Source organism: Salvelinus alpinus, chromosome 32, assembly GCF_045679555.1.
Source record: "Salvelinus alpinus chromosome 32, SLU_Salpinus.1, whole genome shotgun sequence".
In the NCBI taxonomy this organism is placed as follows: domain Eukaryota; kingdom Metazoa; phylum Chordata; class Actinopteri; order Salmoniformes; family Salmonidae; genus Salvelinus; species Salvelinus alpinus.
This window is the reverse complement of record NC_092117.1, coordinates 17,024,267-17,047,163: the sequence shown is the minus strand read 5'-3', so window position 1 is coordinate 17,047,163 and position 22,897 is coordinate 17,024,267. Positions and strand designations below refer to the sequence as shown.

General features: G+C 43.9%; 1 protein-coding gene across 8 annotated transcripts in view; it reads left to right on the top strand.

The window, feature by feature from the left end:
- The first annotated feature begins 15,870 nt into the window (after positions 1 to 15,870).
- The window catches only part of smap1 (small ArfGAP 1), an 82,531-nt gene continuing 75,504 nt past the window's right edge, over positions 15,871 to 22,897 (top strand). For all 8 annotated transcript variants that reach the window (XM_071380359.1, XM_071380357.1, XM_071380358.1 and 5 more), the window contains exons 1-3: positions 15,871 to 16,268; positions 20,486 to 20,619; positions 21,222 to 21,307. In XM_071380359.1, the coding sequence (XP_071236460.1) occupies positions 16,151 to 16,268; positions 20,486 to 20,619; positions 21,222 to 21,307 (338 nt within the window). In that variant the 5' untranslated portion in view covers positions 15,871 to 16,150. The remainder of the gene's footprint in view (positions 16,269 to 20,485; positions 20,620 to 21,221; positions 21,308 to 22,897) is intronic.

Sequence of the window (22,897 nt, the reverse complement as noted above, 5' to 3'; positions counted from 1 at the left end):
CCAGGATCACCAAGATATCCTGGCTTAATCCCTTATCCTAGTTTTGTGCAACAGGCCCCAGGAGTCAGCTGAGTTGGACCTCTATGGTTGGACCACCTTGACCCACAGCCAGACAGAGATTTAAATAATATTACATCAGCCTATTTTGAAGCTACTGATGTTTTTAAATGACAAAAACATAAACTATACAACCTCATAATTTATATTTTTGTCATTAAAACAAATCAGTAGCTTCAAAATAGGCCTATGTAATATTTTTTAAATGTTATTTTGGATTATGACGTGGTAATAGACAAATAGTACCTGCTACCTGGGGGAGGGGCAGGTAGCCTAGTGGTTAGAGTGTTGGGCCAGTAACCAAAAAATTGCAGATCAAATCCCCGAGCTGACAAGGTAAAAATATGTCGTTCTGCTCCTGAACAAGGCAGTTAACCCGCTGTTCCTAGGCCGTAATTGTAAATAAGAATTTGTTCTTAACTGACTTGCCTAGTTAAATTAAATAATGGCATCTTTTTGTAGGCCCTAACTTTTTTAAATGTTATTTTATGTAACCTTTATTTAACTAGACAAGTCAGTTAAGAACAAATTCTTATTTACAATGACGGCCTACTAAAAGGCGAAAGGCCTCCAGCGGGGACGGGGGCCTGGGATTAATAATAAAAATAAATGTAATAAAAATATAGGACAAAACACACATCACAACAAGAGAGACAACACAACACTACATAAAGAGAGACCTAAGACAACATAGCATGACAGCAACACATGTCAACACAGCATGGTAGCAACACAACATGACAACAACATGGTAGCAACACAACATGGCAGCAGCACAACATGGAAGCAGCACAAAACATTGTACAAACATTGTTGGGCACAGACAACAGAACAAAGGGCAAGAAGGTAGAGACAACAATACGTCACGCAAAGCAGCCACAACTGTCAGTAAGAGTGCCCATGATTGAGTCTTTGAATGAAGAGATTGAGATAAAACTGTCGAGTTTGAGTGTTTGTTGCAGCTCGTTCCAGTCGCTAACTCCGCCATGGTTTGTTGGACAAAGCCTATGTAGGAATTAATGGGTTTTTGGAGGATTTTGGGATAATCACCGAAAACAAGGTCTGTGGTAAACACAGGCTTATGAAATCTTATACGTTTTGTTCTATGAGATCATCTTCATCAGCTAACATCCCTTTTTGTAAAATTTGGAAGCATTTAGGTAATTTTAAAAAGCACATAAAGGCTTTATAATTCACGAAGGTCATGTTAACTGACTGATATTATCTCATAGAACAAAACGTATGAGATCTCCTAAGCTTGTATTAACCTCATACCTTATTTTCAGTGTTTATCTCAAAACCCTATTATTTTCCCATTAATTTCCCCCATAGAAATGGCTGAACGAACCAGAGGTAATTTCCAGGGTTTAAGACTACAAGCTGGCACGCTCTATATTTTTGTACTATGGTCATGAGGCAGAATTATTCAATAATCAGTTATACATGTATCACTGATGGACAGTGAATATCAATAAATATTTCATATTGTGCCGTGGAATGTTTTTAACGGAGTAGGCCTAATTACAAAAGGAGGCTACTGTATTTGTTTGAATTTGCAGTAGAAATTTATAGAAACTGATTTTTTACATTGACACATCAGATAGAAACTGTTGAAAAGAGTGGAATAGGAATAGCTAGTGTCATGGTAAAGAGAGACACCTAGTGGTGAGAAAAAAATGACTTGTATATTAGACGGGTTGGTTGTTTAGCAACAAAAACGAGAAGTACGCAACCATGGGGCAAAACAGATGGGGTTGGCTTAGATTGTTGACAACATGAAAGCTGTATTCCGTCTTGTATGTTTATTGAAAACATACATAAATGAAACTTCGAAAATACATCATTACAAGTTGTTGGTAAGCTAGCGAAATTTAGCCATATTAGCATTGACGGGAAATCAGTCAAAACATCTCAAAACAAGACATGGTATCAATAACAAGATAAAACTAGCCATTTACGATTCCCCACATGGCAGTTTCTTGTCATTCTAGTCATTGCTAGCAATCTGGCCATCCAGAATCACAACAACAAACTGACTTCTGCCCCATGGAAGTACGTACATCGTGTTTGTGATGTTGTCAACCCATCTATGGGGAGTTGGATATATCCACACAAGTTAAACATCCTGCATAGCATAAGCATAGCATACCAATCACTGATTATCAGAGAGGTACCTCTAACCTCATCTGAACTTTGACCAATTTTCAACTTTACCTTTTTCAGACGTGAAACTGTTGTCTATCATTTGCAGCCAGAGATAGCAGTATATCTTATTAAATTAATGATATATACCCATTGTTTCTTAAAGATTATAAGCTGGGTGGTTCGATCCCTGAATGCTGATTGGCTGAGAGCCGTGGTATATCAGACCGTATACCACAGGTATGACAAAATATTTATTTTTACTGCTTTAATTACAGTACTGGTCAAGAGTTTGGACACACCTACTTATTCAAGGGTTTTTCTTTATTTTTACTATTTTCTACTTTGTAGAATAATAGTGAAGACAACAAACCTATGAAATAACACATATGGAATCATGTAGTAACCAAAAAAGTGTTAAACAAATCAAAATACATTTTATATTTGAGATTTTTCAAAGTGGCGGCGCTCCTAGTGGCCGGGGACTTTAGTGCAGGGAAACTTAAATCAGTTTCACCTCATTTCTATCAGCATGTTAAATGTGCAACCAGAGAGAAAAAAATTCTAGACCACCTTTACTCCACACACAGAGACGCATACAAAGCTCTCCCTTGCCCTCCATTTGGCAAATCTGACTATAATTATATCCTCCTGATTCCTGCTTACAAGCAAAAATTCAAGCAGGAAGCACCTGTGACTCGGTCTATAAAAAAGTGGTCAGATGAAGCAGATGCTACACTACAGGACTGTTTGCTAGCACAGACTGGAATATGTTCTGGGATTCTTCTGATTGCATTCAGGAGTACACCACATCAGTCACTGGCTTTATCAATAAGTGCATTGAGGACGTCCCCCCAAAAAGTGACTGTACGTTGAATCTGACAATTCATCTTGATGGTTGTACAGTCGTCTCAAATAAAACTGTGAAGGACCTCGGCGTTACTCTGGACCCTGATCTCTCTTTTGACAAACATATCAAGACTGTTTCAAGGACAGCTTTTTTAGTGCTAAATACTGCTGCTAGAATCCTGACTAGAACCAAAAAATATGATCATATTACTCCAGTGCTAGCCTCCCTACACTGGCTTCCTGTTAAGGCAAGGGCTGATTTCAAGGTTTTACTGCTAACCTACAAAGCATTACAATGGGCTTGCTCCTACCTATCTTTCCGATTTGGTCCTGCCGTACATACAGTACATACACGTACGCTATGGTCACAAGACGCAGGCCTCCTAATCGTCCCTAGAATGTCTAAGCAAACAGCTGGAGGCAGGGCTTTCTCCTATAGAGCTCCATTTTTATGGAATGGTCTGCCTACTCATGTGAGAGACGCAGACTCGGTCTCAACCTTTAAGTCTTTACTGAAAACTCATCTCTTCAGTAGGTCATACGATTGAGTGTAGTCTGGCCCAGGAGTGTGAAGGTGAACGGAAAGTCTCTGGAGCAACGAACCGCCCTTGCTGTCTCTGCCTGGCCCTCTCTCCACTGGGATTCTCTGCCTCTAACCCTATTACAGGGGCTGAGTCACTGGCTTACTGGTGTTCTTCCATGCTGTCCCTAGGAGGGGTGCGTCACTTGAGTGGGTTGAGTCGCTGACGTGGTCTTCCTGTCTGGGTTGGCGCCCCCCCTTGGGTTGTGCCGTGGCGGAGATCTTTGTGGGCTACTCTCGGCCTTGTCTCAGGATGATATGTTGGTGGTTGAAGGTTTCCCTCTAGTGGTGTGGGGGCTGTGCTTTGGTAAAGTGGGTGGTGTTATATCCTGCCTGTTTGGCCCTGTCCGGGGCTATCATCGGATGGGGCCACAGTGTCTCCTGACCCCTTCTGTCTCAGCCTCCAGTATTTATGCTGCAGTAGTTTATGTGTCGGGGGGCTAGGATCAGTCTGTTATATCTGGAGTGTTTCTCCTGTCTTATCCGGTGTCCTGTGTGAATTTAAGTATGCTCTCTCTAATTCTTTCTTTCTTTCTCTCTTTCTTTCTTTCTCTCTCTCGGAGGACCTGCGCCCTAGGACCATGCCTCAGGACTACCTGGCATGATGACTCCTTGCTGTCCCCAGTCCACCTGGCCGTGCTGCTGCTCCAGTTTCAACTGTTCTGCCTTGCGGCTATGGAACCCTGACCTGTTCACCGGACGTGCTACCTGTCCCAGACCTGCTGTTTTCAACTCTCTATAGACAGCAGGAGCGGTAGAGATACTCTCAATGATCGGCTATGAAAAGCCACTTGACATTTACTCCTGAGGTGCTGACTTGTTGCACCCTCGACAACTACTGTGATTATTATTATTTGACCATGTTGGTCATTTATGAACATTTGAACATCTTGGCCATGTTCTGTTATAATCTCCACCCGGCACAGCCAGAAGAGGACTGGCCACCGCTCATAGCGGGACTAGGGACTATGGTGGTCTGCTTGAAGCATGTTGGTATTACAGACTCAATCAGGGACATGTTGAAAATGTCAGTGAAGACACCTGCCAGTTGGTCAGCACATGCCCGGAGCACACGTCCTGGTAATCCGTCTTGCCCCGCAGCCTTGTGTATGTTGACCTGTTTAAAGGTCTTACTCACGTCGGCTACGGAGAGCGTGATCACACAGTCGTCCGGAACAGCTGATGCTCTCATGCATGCCTCAGTGTTGCTTGCCTCGAAGCGAGCATAGAAGTGATTTAGCTCGTCTGGTAGGCTCGTGTCACTGGGCAGCTCACGGCTGTGCTTCCCTTTGTAGTCTGTAATAGTTGGCAAGCCCTGCCACATCCGACGAGCGTCGGAGCCGGTGTAGTATGATTCAATCTTTGCCCTGTATTGACGCTTTGCCTGTTTGATGGTTCGTCGCAGGGCATAGCGGGATTTCTTGTAAGGTTCCGGGTTAGAGTACTGCACCTTGAAAGCGGCAGCTCTACCCTTTAGCTCAGTGCGAATGTTGCCTGTAATCCATGGCTTCTGGTTGGGGTATGTACGTACAGTCACTGTGGGGACGACGTCCTCAATGCACTTATTGATAAAGCCAGTGACTGATGTGGTGTATTCCTCAATGTCAACGGAAGAATGATTATTTCCTTATACAGCTGACTGAGTGCGGTCTTAGTGCCAGCATCTGTCTGTGTTATAGCTGAGAACTCTCTAGGCAAGTAGTGTGGACTGCAATTTATCACAATATACTCTACTTCAGGCGAGCAAAATCTAAAATCTAGAGACTTCCTTAGATTTCGTGCACCAGCTGTTGTTTACAAATATGCACAGACCCCCCCCCCCCCCCCCCCCTCATCTTACTGGAGTGTGCTGTTCTATCTTGCCGGTGCAGCGTGTATCCCGCTAGCTGAATATCCATGTCGTCATTCAGCCACGATTCCGTGAAGCATAGGATATTACCGTTTTTGATGTCCCGTTGGAAGGATATTTGTGATCGTACCTCGTCTAGTTTATTGTCCAATGATTGCACGTTGGCGAGTAATATTGACGGTAACGGCAGCTTTCCTAGTTGCCTTCTGCGGGTTCGGACGAGGCATCCGGCTCTTCGTCCTCTGCGTGGCTTCCTTTTGCAAATAATTGGGATGTCTGCCCTGTGGGGTGTTTGGAGAATATCGTGTGAGTCCTGCTTGTTGTTGTTGTTGTTGTTGAAGAAATATGTGTCTAATCCGAGGTGAGTGATCGCTGTCCTGATATCCAGAAGCTCTATTCTTCTGTGAGATACGGTTGCAGAAACAGTATGTACAAAATAATTTACAAATATCGCGAAAAAAAACACATAATAGCACAATTGTTTAGGAGACCGTAAAACGGCGGCCATCTCCTCCGGCGCCATTGAGTGACACCATTATCCCAGAAACCCTAGACCCACTCCAATTTGCATACCGCACCAACAGATCCACAGATGATGCAGTCTCTATTGCACTCCAAACTGCCCTTTCACACCTGGACAAAAGGAACACCTACGTGAGAATGCTATTCATTGACTACAGCGTTCAACACTATAGTGCCCTCAAAGCTCATCACTAAGCTAAGGAACCTGGGACTAAACACCTCCCTCTGCAACTGGATTCTGGACTTCCTGACAGGCCACCCCCAGGTGGTAAGGGTAGGTAACAACACATCCGCCACGCCGATCCTCAACACGGGGCCCCTCAGGGGTGCGTGCTCAGTCCCCTCCTGTACTCTGTTCACTCATGAATGCATGGCCAGGCATGGCTCCAACACCATCATTAAGTTTGCTGATGACACAACAGTGGTAGGCCTGATCACCGACAACAATGAGACAGTCTATAGGGAGGAGGTCAGAGACCTGACCGTGTGGTGCAAGGACAACAACCTCTCCCTCAACGTGATCAAGACAAAGGAGATGATTGTGGACTACAGGAAAAGGGACCCGAGCATGCCCCCTTTCTCATCGACGGGGTTGTAGTGGAGCAGGTTGAGAGTTTCAAGTTCCTTGGTGTCCACATCACCAACAAACTTACATGGTCCAAGCACACCAAGACAGTCGTGAAGAGGGCACGACAAAACCTATTTCCCCTCAGGAGACTGAAAATATTTGGCATGGGTCCTCAGATCCTCAAAAGGTTTTACAGCTGCAGCATCGAGAGCATCCTGACGGGTTGCATCACTGCCTGGTATGGCGACTGCTCGGCCTCCGACCACAAGGCACTACAGAGGGTAGTGCGTATGCCCCAGTACATCACCGGGGCCAAGCTTCCTGCCATCCAGGACCACTATACCAGGCTGTGTCAGAGGAAGGCCCAAGAGGCTTCTAAACAGCTTCTACCCCCAAGCCATAAAACTCCTGAACAGCTAATCAAATGGCTACCCAGACTATTTGCATTGTCCCCCCCCCCCCCCCTTCTATGCTGCTGCTACTCTCTGTTATTATCTATGCAGTCACTTTAATAACTCTACCTACATGTACATATTACCTCAATTACCTCGACACCGGTACCCCTGCACATTGACTTTGTACTGGTACCCCTTGTATATAGCTCCGCTATTGTAATTTACTGCTGCTCTTTATGTATTTGTTATTCTTATCTCTTATTTAAAAAATATATATATTTTAGTATTTTCTTAAAACTGCATTTTTGGTTAAGGGCTTGTAAGTAAGCATTTCACTGTAAGATCTACATCTGTTGTATTCGGCGCATGTTGCAAATTACATTTGATTCAATTTTGGCCTCGATGACAGCTTTGCACATTCTTGGCAGCTTCATGAGGTAGTCACCTGTAATGCATTTCAATTAACAGGTGTGCCTTGTTAAAAATTCATTTGTGGAATTTCTTTCCTTCTTAATGCATTTGAGCCAATCAGTTGTGTTGTGACAAGGTAGGGGTTGTATACAGAAGATAGCCCTATTTGGTAAAAGACCATGTCCATATTATTGCAAGAACAGCTCAAGTAAGCAAAGAGAAACAACATTCCATTGTTACTTTAAGACATGAAGGTCAGTCAATCAAGAACATTTCCAGAACTTTGAAAATTTCTTCAAATGCAATCGCAAAAACCATCTGAAACTGGCTCTCATGAGGACTGCCACAGGAAAGGAAGACCGAGAGTTACCTCTGCTGCAGAGGATAAGTTCATTAGAGTTACCAGCCTCAGAAGTTGCAGCTAAAATAAATGCTTAACAGAGTTCAAGTAACAGACTCATCTCAACATCAACTTCAGTGGAGTCCGGTTGAATCAGGCCTTCATGGTCGAATTGCTGCAAAGAAACCACTACAAAATGACAACAATAAGAAGACTTGCTTGGGCCAAACACAAGCAATGGACATTAGACTGGTGTAAATCTGTCCTTTGGTCTAATGAGTCCAAATATGAGAATTTTGGTTCCAACGGCCGTGTCTTTGTGAGACACAGAGTAGGTGAAGGGAGGATCTCCGCATGTGTAGTTCCCACCATGAGGCATGGAGGAGGAGGTGTGATGGTGCTTTGTTGGGGACACTGTCAGTGATTTATTTAGAATTCAAGGAGAACTTAACCAGCATGGCTACCACAGCATTCTGCACTGATACACCATCCCATCTGGTTTGCGCTTTGTGGGACTGTAATTTGTTTGTCAACAGGACAATGACCCAACACACCTCCAGGCTGTGTAAGGGCTATTTGACCAAAAAGGAGAGTGATGGAGTGCTGAATCAGATGACCTGGCCTCCACAATCACCCGACCTCAATCCAATTGAGATGGTTTGGAATGAGTTGGACCGCAGAATGAAGGAAAAGCAGCCAACAAGTGCTCCTTCAAGACTGTTGGAAATACATTACTCATGAAGCTGGTTGAGAGAATGCCAAGAGTGTGCAAATCTGTCATCAAGGCAAAGGGTGGCTACTCTGAAGAATCTAAAATATGAAATATATTGTGGCAGATGGCAGGGGGAGGTGAGGGGAGTGGTTATTGAAGGGAGATGTCTTTCAGCACGCTTGCTCCCCCCCCCCCCCGAGCCTTATATGGACTTCCTGCCCCAACGAGGCGAGCCTGTGGGTCATTAAGCCAGGGAGTACTTGGGGATAAAAGAGGAAGCGGCCTGCACAAAAGGGCAGAGAATGGAGAGTGAAGCGTGTGCCGTGAGAGAAATAGCTGTGTGACCTGGACTGTCTGCCCACCCCCACTGTCTACTAAACCGGTTTGGCTGAGGACCTGAGTTTTAGGATTACCCCTGGAGAACGGCACGGACAACGAGAATGGATTGTGGACTGTGAAATGGTTGGTGAATTCCCCCCTTTCCCCAGTGTGCAAAACTCCATAATAAATGTCCCATTTGTGTTCTAGTTGTGCTCCTTGTGCGTGTTTGGTTATTGAACTTGGTAACATGGAAACCCCACACCCTTGAACTTGCTACAATGTTTTTATTTGTTTAATACTTTTTTGGTTACTACATTTCATGTGTTATTTCATAGTTTTGATATCTTCACTATTATTCTACAATGTAGAAAAAAGTCAAAATAAAGAAACCCTTGAATGAGTAGGCATGTCCAAATTTTTGACAGGTACTGTACGTTGGTAACCAGTTTATAATTGCAGTAAGACACCTCGGGTTTGTGGTATATGGCCAATATACCACAGTTAAGGGCTGTATCCAGGCACTCTGCGTTGCGTCGTGTTAAGAACAGCCCTTAGCCGTGGTATATTGGCCATATACCACACCCCCTTGTGCCTTATTGCTTAAATATAACTTATAAATGCCTCACGAGCTTCGTTCAACTGTCGTGACCCATTAGAAACCTTTTTTATTTTTTATTCCAATGTTTGTTTACGAACACTGTATAGCCTTCATCTTATGGCTGGTCAGTACTTGCATCCATAGCTATGCCTATGAATTTGAAAGTGGTAATGTTTCTCCAGCCCCATTCCTCAGCTGTTTTAATTGTCAGGAATTGATTGACAGGGAAGAGTTTGTGGTCCCCTTTAGTGTTAATAATGTGCTGAAGTTGATCCTGACTTGACAAGAGTTTACCTGACACTTTCAGCTGTAATGTTAAGAAATAAATTGTGTTCATTATCATGAAATAAAGAGGAACCAGTTTGGTCATTGTTACTTTCTTTATTGTACCTCACCACTGCCTTGCCACTGTCTATCGAACAGAAAGGGTATATATTATTACTCTGTGTGTATGTGGCACAGGCTTGCCCTGGTAATATTTATACCCCACGGTATCTCTGTTTACCCTACAGTATATCTGTCAGTGTGTGCTATTTTGGAAACCGATGCATCCTGAGCCCTATTCTACGAATGTAGTTTGAGGAGTATGCAAAGTGACCTTGGTCAACTCTGAGTTCAACTTGGGATAACCGGTCCCACGAAAGTGGCTCACCTTTGAGCCAGGTACATTTATATGGCAACGAATCCTTCAGATCTAACCTGCTCCAGGGCAGGCTAACTCAGGGCTTATGGTGCTTTCAAGATGAGGTCAAATCATGACATCCGTGATCTTCAGGACAGAAAGTCGAAGCTCTAGAAAGAGGCCTGAGTGGAATTCCGGGTTGGATGACCGGAGATTTCCGAGGTCCCAGTTGTTTTGAAGGCCACATTACTACATTTAATAGTCATAATACCCATAAAACCTAGTGGTCAAACAGGGAAATGGTTCCTATTGTTTTTTCACCATCAATTTTTCCAGAAGGGAAAACACTTAAAATAAGGGCTGTGTTTGTGTAGGCTTACCTTGGCATGAGGTTTTGATAACTGTGTAAATCTCCCTCGGACAAGGTGCCTTATCAAAATAGTTTTTTTTTTTTTACCGCTAATTAGGTGCTAATGTGGCTATCATAAAGAACCACAAATGCCATGATGATCTGGACGAGACTGCCAAATTGAGCCAAAAGGTAAGAATCTCTGGATTAACTATCGAATGTTGGCTAAATGTAGTAATGAATAAATTGGCTAAATGTCTTTAAATTGACAATTCTGTGAACTGTCTTGTGCAAGTTTTAAATTGACACAGTACCTGTTAGCAAAGGTGTCAGCTGGAAATGACATGCAGGAGTTTGCAGGGATTTGTAGTCTTGCATGATGTCTACTTTGATGCTAATTAGCGTTTTCAAATCTGAGAGTAAATAGAGCCGAATATATTGATAAAAGTCCCGTTGTCCGAGAGAGATTTACATGCCACGCCAGGGTAAGCCTATATGAAACAGAGCCCTTATTTTAGGTGTTTCCAGAATCCCCTGTGGGAAAAATGAAAGGTGGAAAAACAACTGGAAAAATGTCCCTGTTTGGTCACTAGGTTTTATGAACATTATGACACCTCCATTGTGGGGCTCTATGAAGTGTCTGTGCCGCCAGTTGAGGACCAATGAAATCAGATTCCCTCCCTGAAATCAGATTGTCATCTTCTACTTCATTTGAGTAAGACAAATCATTAAATATTGTATTAATCAAATGTGTTTTGTGTGTTAAATAATAGTAATGATCAAATATCTATCACATGAATCATTTAGTGATTACAAATGCATTTGAAACTTCACGCACAGTAAAACTTCTGTACGATTTTATGGATACATAGGAGTGGGGAAAAGGGTGCTTGTGCATTGATACCACGTCAAAGCACACCAAAGTAATAAAATAAAGATGGCACTTCTAAAAGTCTTCTTCACACGATAGCCTGCTGCATTTTCAAGATAACTTTAATTTAGGCACAAACGTGTCACTGACTTGCCCACGGATTCACGTTTCATCATTGTCTCAATAAAGAGTTCCGCATTCGACGAGCGATGTGCGACATACATGCGCAGTTACAAGCCTGCTAGCGAGTCATGTCCACCGTCGTCGTACGGATGAAGCCTGAGCTGGAGTGGGAAGCGAACTGAAGCCGCCTAGCATTAGAAAACCCTGAGTAGATCTAGCTCATTTTAGGCCCTTTGTAGACTTATACGGTAGTTACGTTTCAAGTTTTTATTAGACTTATATAGCCTACAGAATATACACATGGTATACACTGTCCAACGAAATGCTTACTTGCAGGTTCCTTCTCGACAATGCAACAACAAAATGAAATAATAAAAGATGAGAATACGAACATAAAGTAAATGGCTCAATAGAATAAAATAAACATTTTATTCTGATATGATTTGTGACACAGACAATATCTTGGTGTCATTATACTCTTTATATTGTGCTTTAAATATGGACTATGTCTAGATTCTGAAATAAAATGGCACATTAATTTATACAACATAATAAATATGAATATCTCAAAGTTTGAATTGGAGAAACCTGGAGGATGGTTCCTTTGCTGTCATCTTATCAATTATCTGAATTCCTGAGGAGAGGAAAGATTTTTATGTAATTGAACAGGGCTCTTGTCAGCTGTCTCGGAACTATTACTGTGATTGGGTCCTATAGTTGGAAACAGTCCTTTGCTGCTGTGTTCTGCTAGCAGCATTTGGGAGCACTGGCTACCTCAAAAAAAGAGAGGGGTCCAGCTGCATACGGTGCCTTCGGAAAGTATTCAGACCCCTTGACTTTTATCAAATTTTGTTACATTGCAGCCTTATTCTAAAATGGATTAAATAAATGAAAATCCTCAGCAATCTACACACAATACCCCATAATGACAAAGCAAAAACAGTTTTTTAGAATTTTTGCAAATGCATTACAAATTAAAAACAGAAATACCTTATTTATATAAGTATTCAGCCCCTTTGCAATGAGACTCGGAATTCAGCTTAGGTGCATCCTGTTTCCATTGATCATCCTTGAGATGTTTCTACAACTTGATTGGAATCCACCTGTTGTAAATTCTATTGATTGGACATGATTTGGAAAGGCACACACCTGTCTATATAAGGTCCCACAGTTGACAGTGCATGTCAGAGAAAAAAACAAGCCATGAGGAAGAAGGAATTGTCCGTAGAGCTCCGAGACAGGATTGTGTCGAGGCACAGATCTGGGGAAGGGTACCAAAATATTTCTGCAGCATTGTAGGTCCCCAAGAGCACAATGCCCTCCATCATTTTTAAATGGAAGATGTTTGGAACCACTAAAACTCTTCCTAGAGCTGGCTGCCCGCCCAAACTGAGCAATCAGGGGAGAATGGCCTTGGTCAGGGAGGTGACCAAGAACCTGATGGTCACTCTGACAGAGCTCTAGAGTTCCTCTGTGGAGATGGGAGAACCTTCCAGAAGGACAACCCTCTCTGCAGAACTCCACCAAGCAGGTCTTTATGGTAGAGTAGCCAGATGGAAGCCACTCCTCAGTAAAAGGTACATGACAGCCAGCTTGGAGTTTGCCAAAAGGCACCTAAAGACTCTCAGACCATGAGAAACAAGATTTTCTGGTCTGATGACACCAAGATTGAACTCTTTGGCCTGAATGCCAAGCATCACGTCTGGAGGAAACCTTGCACTATCCCTACGGTGAAGCATGGTGGTGGCAGCATCATGCTGTTGGGATGTTTTTCAGCGGCAGGAACTGGGAGACTAGTCAGGATCGAGGCAAAGATTAACAGAGCAAAGTACAGAGAGATCCTTGATGGAATCCTGCTCCAGAGTGCTCAGGACCTCAGACTGGAGCAAAGGTTCACCTTCCAACAGGACAACGACCCTAAGCATTTGGCCAAGAGAACGCAGGAGTAGCTTTGGGAAAAGTCTCAATGTCCTTGAGTGGCACAGCCAGAGCCTGGACCCGATTGAACATCTCTGGAGAAACCTGGAAATAGCTGTGGAGCAACGCTCCCCATCCAACCTGACAGAGCTTGAGAGGATCTGCAGAGAAGAATGGGAGAAAGTCGCCAAATACAGGTGTGACAAGCTTGTAGCGTCATACCCAAGAATAATCAATGCTTTAATCGCTGCTAAAGGTGCTTCAACAAAGTACTGAGGAAAGGGTCTGAATACTTATGTAAATGTGATATTTCCGTTTTTTTTAATATAAATTTGCAAAAATGTCTAAAAACCTGTTTTTGCTTTGTCATTATAGGGTATTGTGTGTAGATTTACGAGGGGGGGAAACAATTCAATCAATTTTAGAATAAGGCTGTAACGTAACAAAATCTGGAAAAAGTAAAGTGGTCTGAATACTTTCCGAAGGAACTGTACATCATCTCTCAGGCCCCTCTCCAACGCCAGGATCGTCACTTCCGGGCCTGTCACATGAAGCGGATAATTTTTTCTGTTTACCTCAGAGAGGATCGTGTCCATACGACTGACAACACACTAGATCTAAACTAATACACAATGAACCCATGACCGGTGCACAGTGTCCTTCGCCCCCGCCTGCCGAGCACTGTTTTCCGCCAGGTCTGTTAACGTTACAACGAGGGAAGGAGCTAGCTAGCTCGCTAGGACACCGGTACACAGTGTCCTTCGCTCCCGCCGGCCGAGCACTGTTTTCCGGGAGGTCTGTTAACGTTACAGCGAGGGAAGGAACTAGCTAACGTAAACTCACCCCATTCCGTACAAATGTGCGCAATTGCAACATTCATACGAGGCTACCAAGAAAACTAATATGACTGTAGCGACTGTGTTGACTTCAAAATCAGGGGTGTGAACTACGTTTCTATTCGACATGGTAATGGCTCTATAGTATTGGAGAAAAGTTGAAAAAAACGGACCCTCCGTTACATCGTGATGTGTCATGTCGTAACGTACAGCACGCATAAAGCAACTATTTCTGTCTTACAATCTCTCCCCACCAGGTGTAGCACTTGTCATCGTTTAAAAACAAGAAATGGACAGTGACGGGGGTAAGGGGGGATACCTAGTCATTTTTTGCATTATCATTGCATGCGATCATCATTCTCAAAGCCGCTGTTTACTTCTAAGATCACTTTAGCACCGCCCTAAAAACCTGATTCAAATTCGACACAAACCTTCAAATAGGTATGTAATGACACATTATATAAACTCTTTATAGTGTTTTATTTACATTTTAGAGGCGATAAGGTGATAAGTTGGACAGATCGAGTGAAAAAAAGCAATTTTCGCACACAACATCTCCTTCTCACTATCACGCATTAGTTTCGCTTCCCCACCTGCCATTTTTTTAAAGACCCGACGGAGCTCATTGGCTTGTTGAATTATGCAGAAACGGGCAGCGTGGGGGTCATGTAATTGATTCTGTTGGAAAGGGGAGAAATTGTGCTTTACAATGGTATTGACATTACAGTTGATCTGGAAGTATTACGTTTTTGGGGCGCTAAAATAAGGTCAATTGTACAGACCAAGGCGATGTACAAAAGTGAGTGAGTTTACGTTATCTCGCTAGGACACCGGTACACAGTGTCCTTCGCCCCCGCCACTGTTTTATTGCAGAGCACTGTTTTCCCACAGTTCCAACGTCAACAGATTACACATCAATTTTAAGATAACACATTGCACATTAACCCTATCAATCACGAGACAACACTGTTTGTAAGCTTTTAAATTATATCAAACTCAACTGTTTATCTTTTCAGGTGATGAAGAAATGGATGCCTTATGGTATGGTGGGGTATTCAAAATGGGTCAACTGAGACCCTTTATCTCCTGAATGTTTTGGCATTCAGGTTCAAAAAGTCACTTTCTGACCACTTCTTTCGTGGTCAGATATGTATTGAACGTTTTGTTTAAATCAAAAGGGTTGCTGTCAAAAAGTTACCCTCTGATAAGATTCATTCAGACCATTTTATTCAAAACCGAAAACTCATCCCTCCAATAGGTGGCAGTATAGTCATATCATTGAGGGGTCTTGGCATTGAAGAGAGGCCTGAGAAATAGGCCTGAGAGATGGTCTAAACTTACCCACCAGTAGCTTGCAGTATAGAGAGGGGCCTGAGAGATGATGTCTAAACTTATCCCACCAGTAGGTGGCAGTATAGTGAGGAGCCTGAGAGATGATGGGCGCGTTCGACCTCGCAGACGTGATGGGCACGCAGCCGACTTTAAAGGTGACTGACTGAGCTACAAATCACCTTGCATCATAAATAACTATTCAATATTATTTGTAGATGTCAGTCAATCACAATTTACCCATGATATATCACGGTTTTAATGCTCTCGAACACAGCCATTGTATGCAGTTACACTTTATTGCAAATAAAAGTCAACGGAGTTTAAAGATTCAAAGCCGGATGTTCCCATGTCTGTACGGTTGCCATTAGTTAACACAGCCACAAAGTCAAAATTGGCTGTATCGTAAACATTCATGAAAGCAAACAATTTGCCTTTCGGTCTTTATTTAAGGTTAGGCACAAGGTTAGCAGTGTGTTGAAGGTTCGGGTTAATGTTATGTTTCAAATCAGTTTTTAGGAATATAAATTGTAGAAATAGGCGTGGTTTATACATTTATGGCTGGGGTAACTAGTGACGACTCATTGGTACTGCTAGCGGAACACAGCCCCCATATTGAGCTTGGCTGCGAGCAGTACGGTTGTAGTAAGCTGCACATACCCAGGGATGGTCTTCCTTTAATGCATTTATATTAGACACAGATGGTAAGGGTACAGTAGGGGTTTTATTTAGGAACAGTGCACCATAACTTGTTGAGCGATGTCGACGCGGTCGGAGAGAGAGAAAGCCCAGAAACTGAATGAGCAGCATCAGGCCATTCTGTCCAAAATGCTCCGAGAGGACGACAACAAGCACTGCGCTGACTGCGAGGCTAAAGGTAATCTCAGCTGCTGAAATATAGACAGTGAAGCTAGGTTAACCCACCTAGTGGTTGTGGTTCCATATACGCCATCCCATCCAGCCACACATGGGAGTTTGACTTCTGCCTGAGTGTGAATGAGCAAGCTAACAGACATTGGCTAGCTAGCCAAGGTACACCGGTCATTCCATTTGACAGGTTTGTTAGCTTGCTAGCCTAGCACGATGGAAGCAACACAAAAAGCAGGTATTGGCTCCGATGTCCTTCCCTCCAATTTATTTATGAGCGGAAAACAATGTCGGGGGACCAGTCTACGATAACGGAGGGTAATCAGTCTCCAGTATTGCCAGCACACAAGCCAATATGGGCGGATAATACAATGCTGATGTAGCAGTGACTGTCAAGCAGGTTTTGATTCAGTTCAACGAACCACCCATCTGTGATTAATGAATGCCTCTTGCGTCATGATGACGTGTTTTGCTAACATTTACCTTTCGTTTATGGACAGTCCCTATTTTTATTTCACTATCAGCTGCCAGTGTGTTGACCATGACCATGCGAGCAATGATCAGTCAACAGCATGACGTGGCCATATTTCATACTACTGGGTCCTTGCTTTGCCCTCGAGTTTCTCTGGTTGGTCTCAAAGTTAGGCTTTTGAGACGTGACTGTAGTTGCCATAGCTCCGAGAGAGTCCAGTCCAGACTGGTTTTCACGTGGTTGGGGATGCTGGTTGTTTGATTGACAGAAAGGGCCAATGAACAGCACCGTTTATGGATGATGCTGTAAAATGAGGGATGCATCCAGGGAGAGGACAGGTGACAGGTGACAACTTTGCACTATCCTTTGTCAAACACAAAAGTTGACCCGGCACACACTACACATTGCTCTTTCAAATTCCAGATTCTCCTCCGTCTGAATACAATATATTGTATAGCCTACATTGGTATTATCCCAGGAGTGTGTTATCAAATTTGTGCACAAGACACCCACCCATGGCTAATGGATCCTGGACAGGCTCTAATCTGCAGAATGGTTCTATTTGCTTTCTATTCGTAGCCTATGTAATCCTGCTTTATGTAACGTTGCATTATAGCTCAGTCAGGTAAAAGGAAGTGTCAGTGTTTGTTTATTAAGTGAAAGCTCCACTCAAGCTGCATCCTTGGGTGCTGTATATGTAAATGCTCACACTGCATCCATCTCTTCGTCCATCTCTTCGTCCGCCCACTTTGTGTTTGTAAGTGTGTCTGCATGCGTGCGTGCCTGTGTGAATGGCTCACATGCTCCTGTGTGTGGTGTGTGTGTGTGTATCGTGAGGCATTGTTCCTGTAAATTGTGTGTGTGCGTGTGCATAGCCTATGTGTTATGATTGTGATATGATGCTGTCAGCTCATATTTGTTAGCACTGTGTTAGAGAAAATGGAAGGAAAGCGGGAGAGAGAGAGGGATCGTTCTATACTAGGGTTTTGCTTATCTCCTCTCCCCATACTGTCTCTCTCTATCTTCTCATTGCCTAAGCTCTGGTTTCTATCTCTCCAGTGTCCACACAATGGGAAAGGAAAATTACCCAGCATCCTTCACTGCTTCTCCTTCCATGGCCTACAAGATGGGGCAAAGCAGTGTGTTTCTGTTTTAATGGCTTCCCACCTACAACTCAGGTTTCAGGACAGTCTCCACCATGTTGCTTTACCAGTATCCATGCCTTTGAGATCAGAGCTGGGGTTGTTTGGAGTCTGGACTATACACTTGGGAATTAGTGGTAAGACCTTCATCAGGCTTAGAGGTCAACTCTTCTCTGCAATCAGAGGAAGATATTTTCAGCTGCTGTCTTCCTCCGTGTTGTCATGCTGCAGTAAGAGTTGATAGTCATTTGACTTCAGACGTCACTGAGTAACAAGGGCCTGAGGCACTCTCGCTTCACTCACTATTTAGTCAAATACGCAAGCTGGCACAGACATGTTGCACTGTCTCTCTTTCTATCAATAGGTCTCTCAATACCACGTCTCTGCCCTTTGTGCTTGTGCTGAAGTTAGTATTAGCAAGAGGGCGATGGCATCTCTCTCAACACACACCCCAGAGGCATGTTAACCCATGACTGGAAGGGCAGCCCTCTGATAGGCTGGCCCAGGCCAGGTGGGTGTGGCTCATAGGTTACATCATCAAGCTCCATCTGATCATACACACATACACTATCAGTTGGCTTTGTTGTGCCTAGCCTACTAAATCCAGACCACACAGGAAGAATGCCTCTCATTTCATTTCCACCTCTGCAGTGAAACGGGGAGAGGGCTAGGTTGTGTGTGTTCCTAGACAGCCAGGACTATGCGTGACAGACCTGCAATAATGGTGAATAGATGGGGTGTTGGCCTGTAGCTTTGACTACTGCAGTGTGATGAGTGACTCACCTGAGCTGCTCAGCTGTAATTCCACCCTGCCTGCCTGTCTCTGTGCCTGTAAACACTGTGTGCACACTGCCCTAAATTCTCAGGGTGTGGTGAACAAATGTTTGTGTATACCTCTACCGTTGCTGTGTCTCAAGGCATATAAGCCTAGGCTAGAACAGAGTGCTTTCCTTTTCGATCATTAGACTATCCTACTTGTGCTGGGACCGTAGCATGTGCTTATTGGTGGGCTATCATCTGGCATGGCAGGGGCACTCTCTCTGCGCTGGCATGATTTTCTCTGTGTTGGCACGCAAGCTTGGCAAGAGGGCCAGATGGGCACAGAGGGTTGTTCTGACCCCCCCCCCCCCCTGGATACCCCTCTCTCCCTCTGCGTGCCTGTGGGAGCCGAAGCCCATATATTGTATGGCTCTTGAAGTTAAGAAGCCTCTCCCATCTTCGCTGTGTCCTCATGAGGCCTGCCTACTGTTCCTCTTATCACCAATAGGTGGTGCCAGAAGCCCAATATCTCAGTGGGTGAAAGTCAGGGAATCGATGTAGAGGAAGCCTCATTTTATGATCTCTCAACCCAATACGTTGTGTTACTTCATTTTCTTCAGGGGACAGAAGTAACCTAGTAATTTGAATGTTATCTGATAATGTGGTGGTAGATGCCCAGTCTGCCCTATGGCTCAGCGCCAGTATCCACAAAGCATCTGAGTAGCAGTGCTGATCTAGGATGAGTCTTGCCTTTTAGTTCATAATGAATAAGACTAATATAGACAGATCCTAGATCAGCTCTGGTAATCTGAGATGCTTTGTGGATACAGGACCAGGTGCCTGCATTCACCATAGACATCATTAACACACAGTTCAGAGGAGTCGGCTCCGACAGATCCAGCTCAGACACCCGTCAGCAATGGATTAAGTGAATGTCTTTATGCAACAAATGTTAATACGTCGAACCGCATCATGTCGAACCGAAATGCTTTGGTTCATTCCTCGAATGAAACCGACTCTACCGAACTGACTCTACTGAACACTACTGAACACGGCTGGCCTTCCCTGGGACTAGTGCCACAGCCTTGCAACCTAACCTGGACTGCACTGCATCCAGCCACCACCAGGGAGCAGCAGAGCGCTGTTCTCCAGTGCTGGAGGTAGAACTTGTCCCCCTACCCACAAATCTAAGATCAGATAGGCCTGCTAACACTAACCTTTAGGCCCTATTGGTTAGGATTAGCAGGCCTATCAGATCTTAGATCAGTTCAGGGGGGTGACACATATCTAGCCTAACCCTGTATCAGTGGCTGAGTGCAACTTGATCTACTGCAACTTGTTCCTCAAGCACTTTGTCATTGATTGGGTGGATTTAATTTTCCACAGCTTTGAACAATGGTGACACAGACAAGGCCAGGAGTAGGAAGATGCTGAGACGACCTGTCAGTGTCTTCTGGAGAACTGTCATCTACGGCCACCAGCTTCCCTGTTCTACGAACACACACACACACACACCAAGCCCTGTCCTCAGTTTGATGGCAGTGGCCTTAATTTCAAGCTTGGCTGCTTGTCTCCACTAGTTTGAAAGCTACACTGTCACTCACCGAGGCTCCAGGGGTGTGTGTGTGTGTGTGGGGGGGGGTTGTTAGGTTGGCTGATCAGGTCTATAGTCAGTCAGTGGTTGATCTTTGGCAGGGGGTTCTGACTAATCAGCTAATCAATGCTCTTTAGTCTGGACCACGCTTAGCCTAATTGAATGAATCAGTGTTTTAATGCTGGGCTGGAACAAAAACTGTTACACTCCTGGAGTTGGTACAGTAGCAGAATAATAACTGTGTGTCTGCCTCTGTGTAGGTCCGCGATGGGCGTCGTGGAACCTGGGGGTCTTCATGTGTATCCGCTGTGCTGGCATCCACAGGAACCTGGGCGTCCACATCTCCAGAGTCAAATCTGTCAACCTGGACCAATGGACCCAAGAACAGATCCAGGTACCATGGGGTGTGCGTTTTATGGGGGTGTGTGACGGACAATGAGGTCTGTGGGTGGTTTTTGGGGTGTTTTGGTTGCGGCTGAGTGTGTGTGTGTGAATTAGACAGATGAAGAAAAAATTGTGTGTTTGAGGATGGGGGGTGGGATAAATTAAACCCAAAGTGTAGGCCTGTCTGTGGTTTGTTGAGGAGTTGTCTGTCAGGGTAGATGGAGCTTGCATCTCTCTCTCTGAATGTTAATTGCTGTTTTAATGGCTAATTAATTCCTGATGGGTAATTATTCCAACTTTAGCTCATTCATTCCTCCTATCAAATCCATCATTCTCCTCATCTTCTGTGTGTGTGGTGGGGGTGGGGGGAGGGGGGGGCCTGCCTGCCTGCCTGCCTGCCTGCCTGCCTGTTTGTGTATGTGTGTCATTACCAAGTACAAACTGAAATGTAAATATAACATTTCAAAGCAGTTGTGGTGACACTTTCTCACTTTCTTTTAATTCCATTTGTTTTGAAGACCTTGCCCTCTGCTTGAATATGTGATGCATTATGAAGCTAGAGATGTCTAATGATATATTCAAGGCTGTTATCTCTCTCTCCCGTGTGTGTAGAGTATGGTAGACATGGGGAACAACAAGGCCAAACAGCTGTACGAAGCCCACCTCCCAGACACCTTCAGACGTCCACAGACCGACCAGTATCCTCTCGCCTCCCTCTCTCTGTGTGTGTTTAGTAATAATGAACCCCTCTGTGTGCATCTGCATTTGACCAGCACCCATCACAACACAGTTCCTCTTCCCATGTCACTTTGGACCCAGTTGTGATGAGACACGTTTGGACCCGGCACCTTTGCGTGCATATGGGTTGTATAGGAGAGTGTAAGGCAGCATGGTATCTGGGCTGCCTGCTGTTCAGACAGGACAGCTGTTTGTTCTTGATAACAGCTGTTCCTGTTCAAACTCCGACTGAATTCACACGGTCTGTCTGGTTCAAGTCTCTAATAAATCATCTGGTGCCTAGCTTTGTCGGGGGATGGGCATCAGTTTAGCCTTTTTGATGGCTCCTGCTAGTTCTGACAGTAGTTCAAAGCCGTAGGGGTCGAACTAGCTAGACTAATTGGTAGGTAGGTCAAATGTGTAGGCCTACGTATTCATTGTGTGGGTAGTTGGAGTATTTGAAATAAGGCTGTGTTTCTCTTTGCTTTCATGTTGTCCTTCTCCCCCTCACCTTTTTTGTTAAAGTGCCTTTCCTTTTTCATGGTTCCTTTGTCTGTCTGTATTTTCTTCACTCCCATCTTGCCCATCTACTTTTCTGTTACTTCTCTGTTGTCAGGTTTGCTCGTCTCTCTCTCTTTTTTCAAATTCAATTCAGTCGACTTTGACATGGCAAGTTAAATTACTTACAGTACTAGTCAAAAGTTTGGACACCAACTCATTCTATGGTTTTTCTTTATTTTCTACATTGTAGAATAATAGTGACATCAAAAATATGAAATAACACATGTAATCATGTAGTAACCAAAAAAGTGTTAAACAAATCAAAATATATTTGAGATTATTCAAAGTAGCCACCCTTTGCCTTGATGACAGCTTTGCACACTCTTGGAATTCTCTCAACCAGCTTCATGAGGTAGTCTCCTGGAATGCATTTCAATTAACAGGTGTGCCTTAAGTTCATTTGTCAAAATTCTTTCTTTCCTTAATGTGTTTGAGCCAATCAGTTGTGTTGTTACAAGGTAGGGGTGGTATACAGAAGATAGCCCTATTTGGTAAAAAACCAAGTCCATATTATGGCATGAACAGCTCAAATATGCAAAGAGAATTGACTGACCTTCATGTCTTAAAGTAATCTGGAAGATTTCAAGACCTTTAAAAGTTTCTTCAAGTGCAGTCGCAAAAACAATCTAGCGCTATGATGAAACTGGCTCTCATGAGGACCGCAACAGGAAAGGAAGACCCAGAGTTACCTCTGCTGCAGAGGATAAGTTCATTAGAGTTATAAGCTTAAGAAATTGCATCCCAAATAAATGCTTCACAGAGTTCAAGTAACAGACACATCTCAACATCAACTGTTCAGAGGAGACTGTGTGAATCAGGCCTTCATGGTTGAATTGCTGCAAATAAACCACTACTAAAGGACACCAATAAGAAGAGACTGGTGGAAGTGCGTCCTTTGGTCTGATGTGTCCAAATTTGATATTTTTGGTTCAAACCGCCGTGTCTTTGTGAGACACAGAGTAGGTGAACGGATTATCTCTGCATATGTGGTTCCCACCGTGAATCATGTA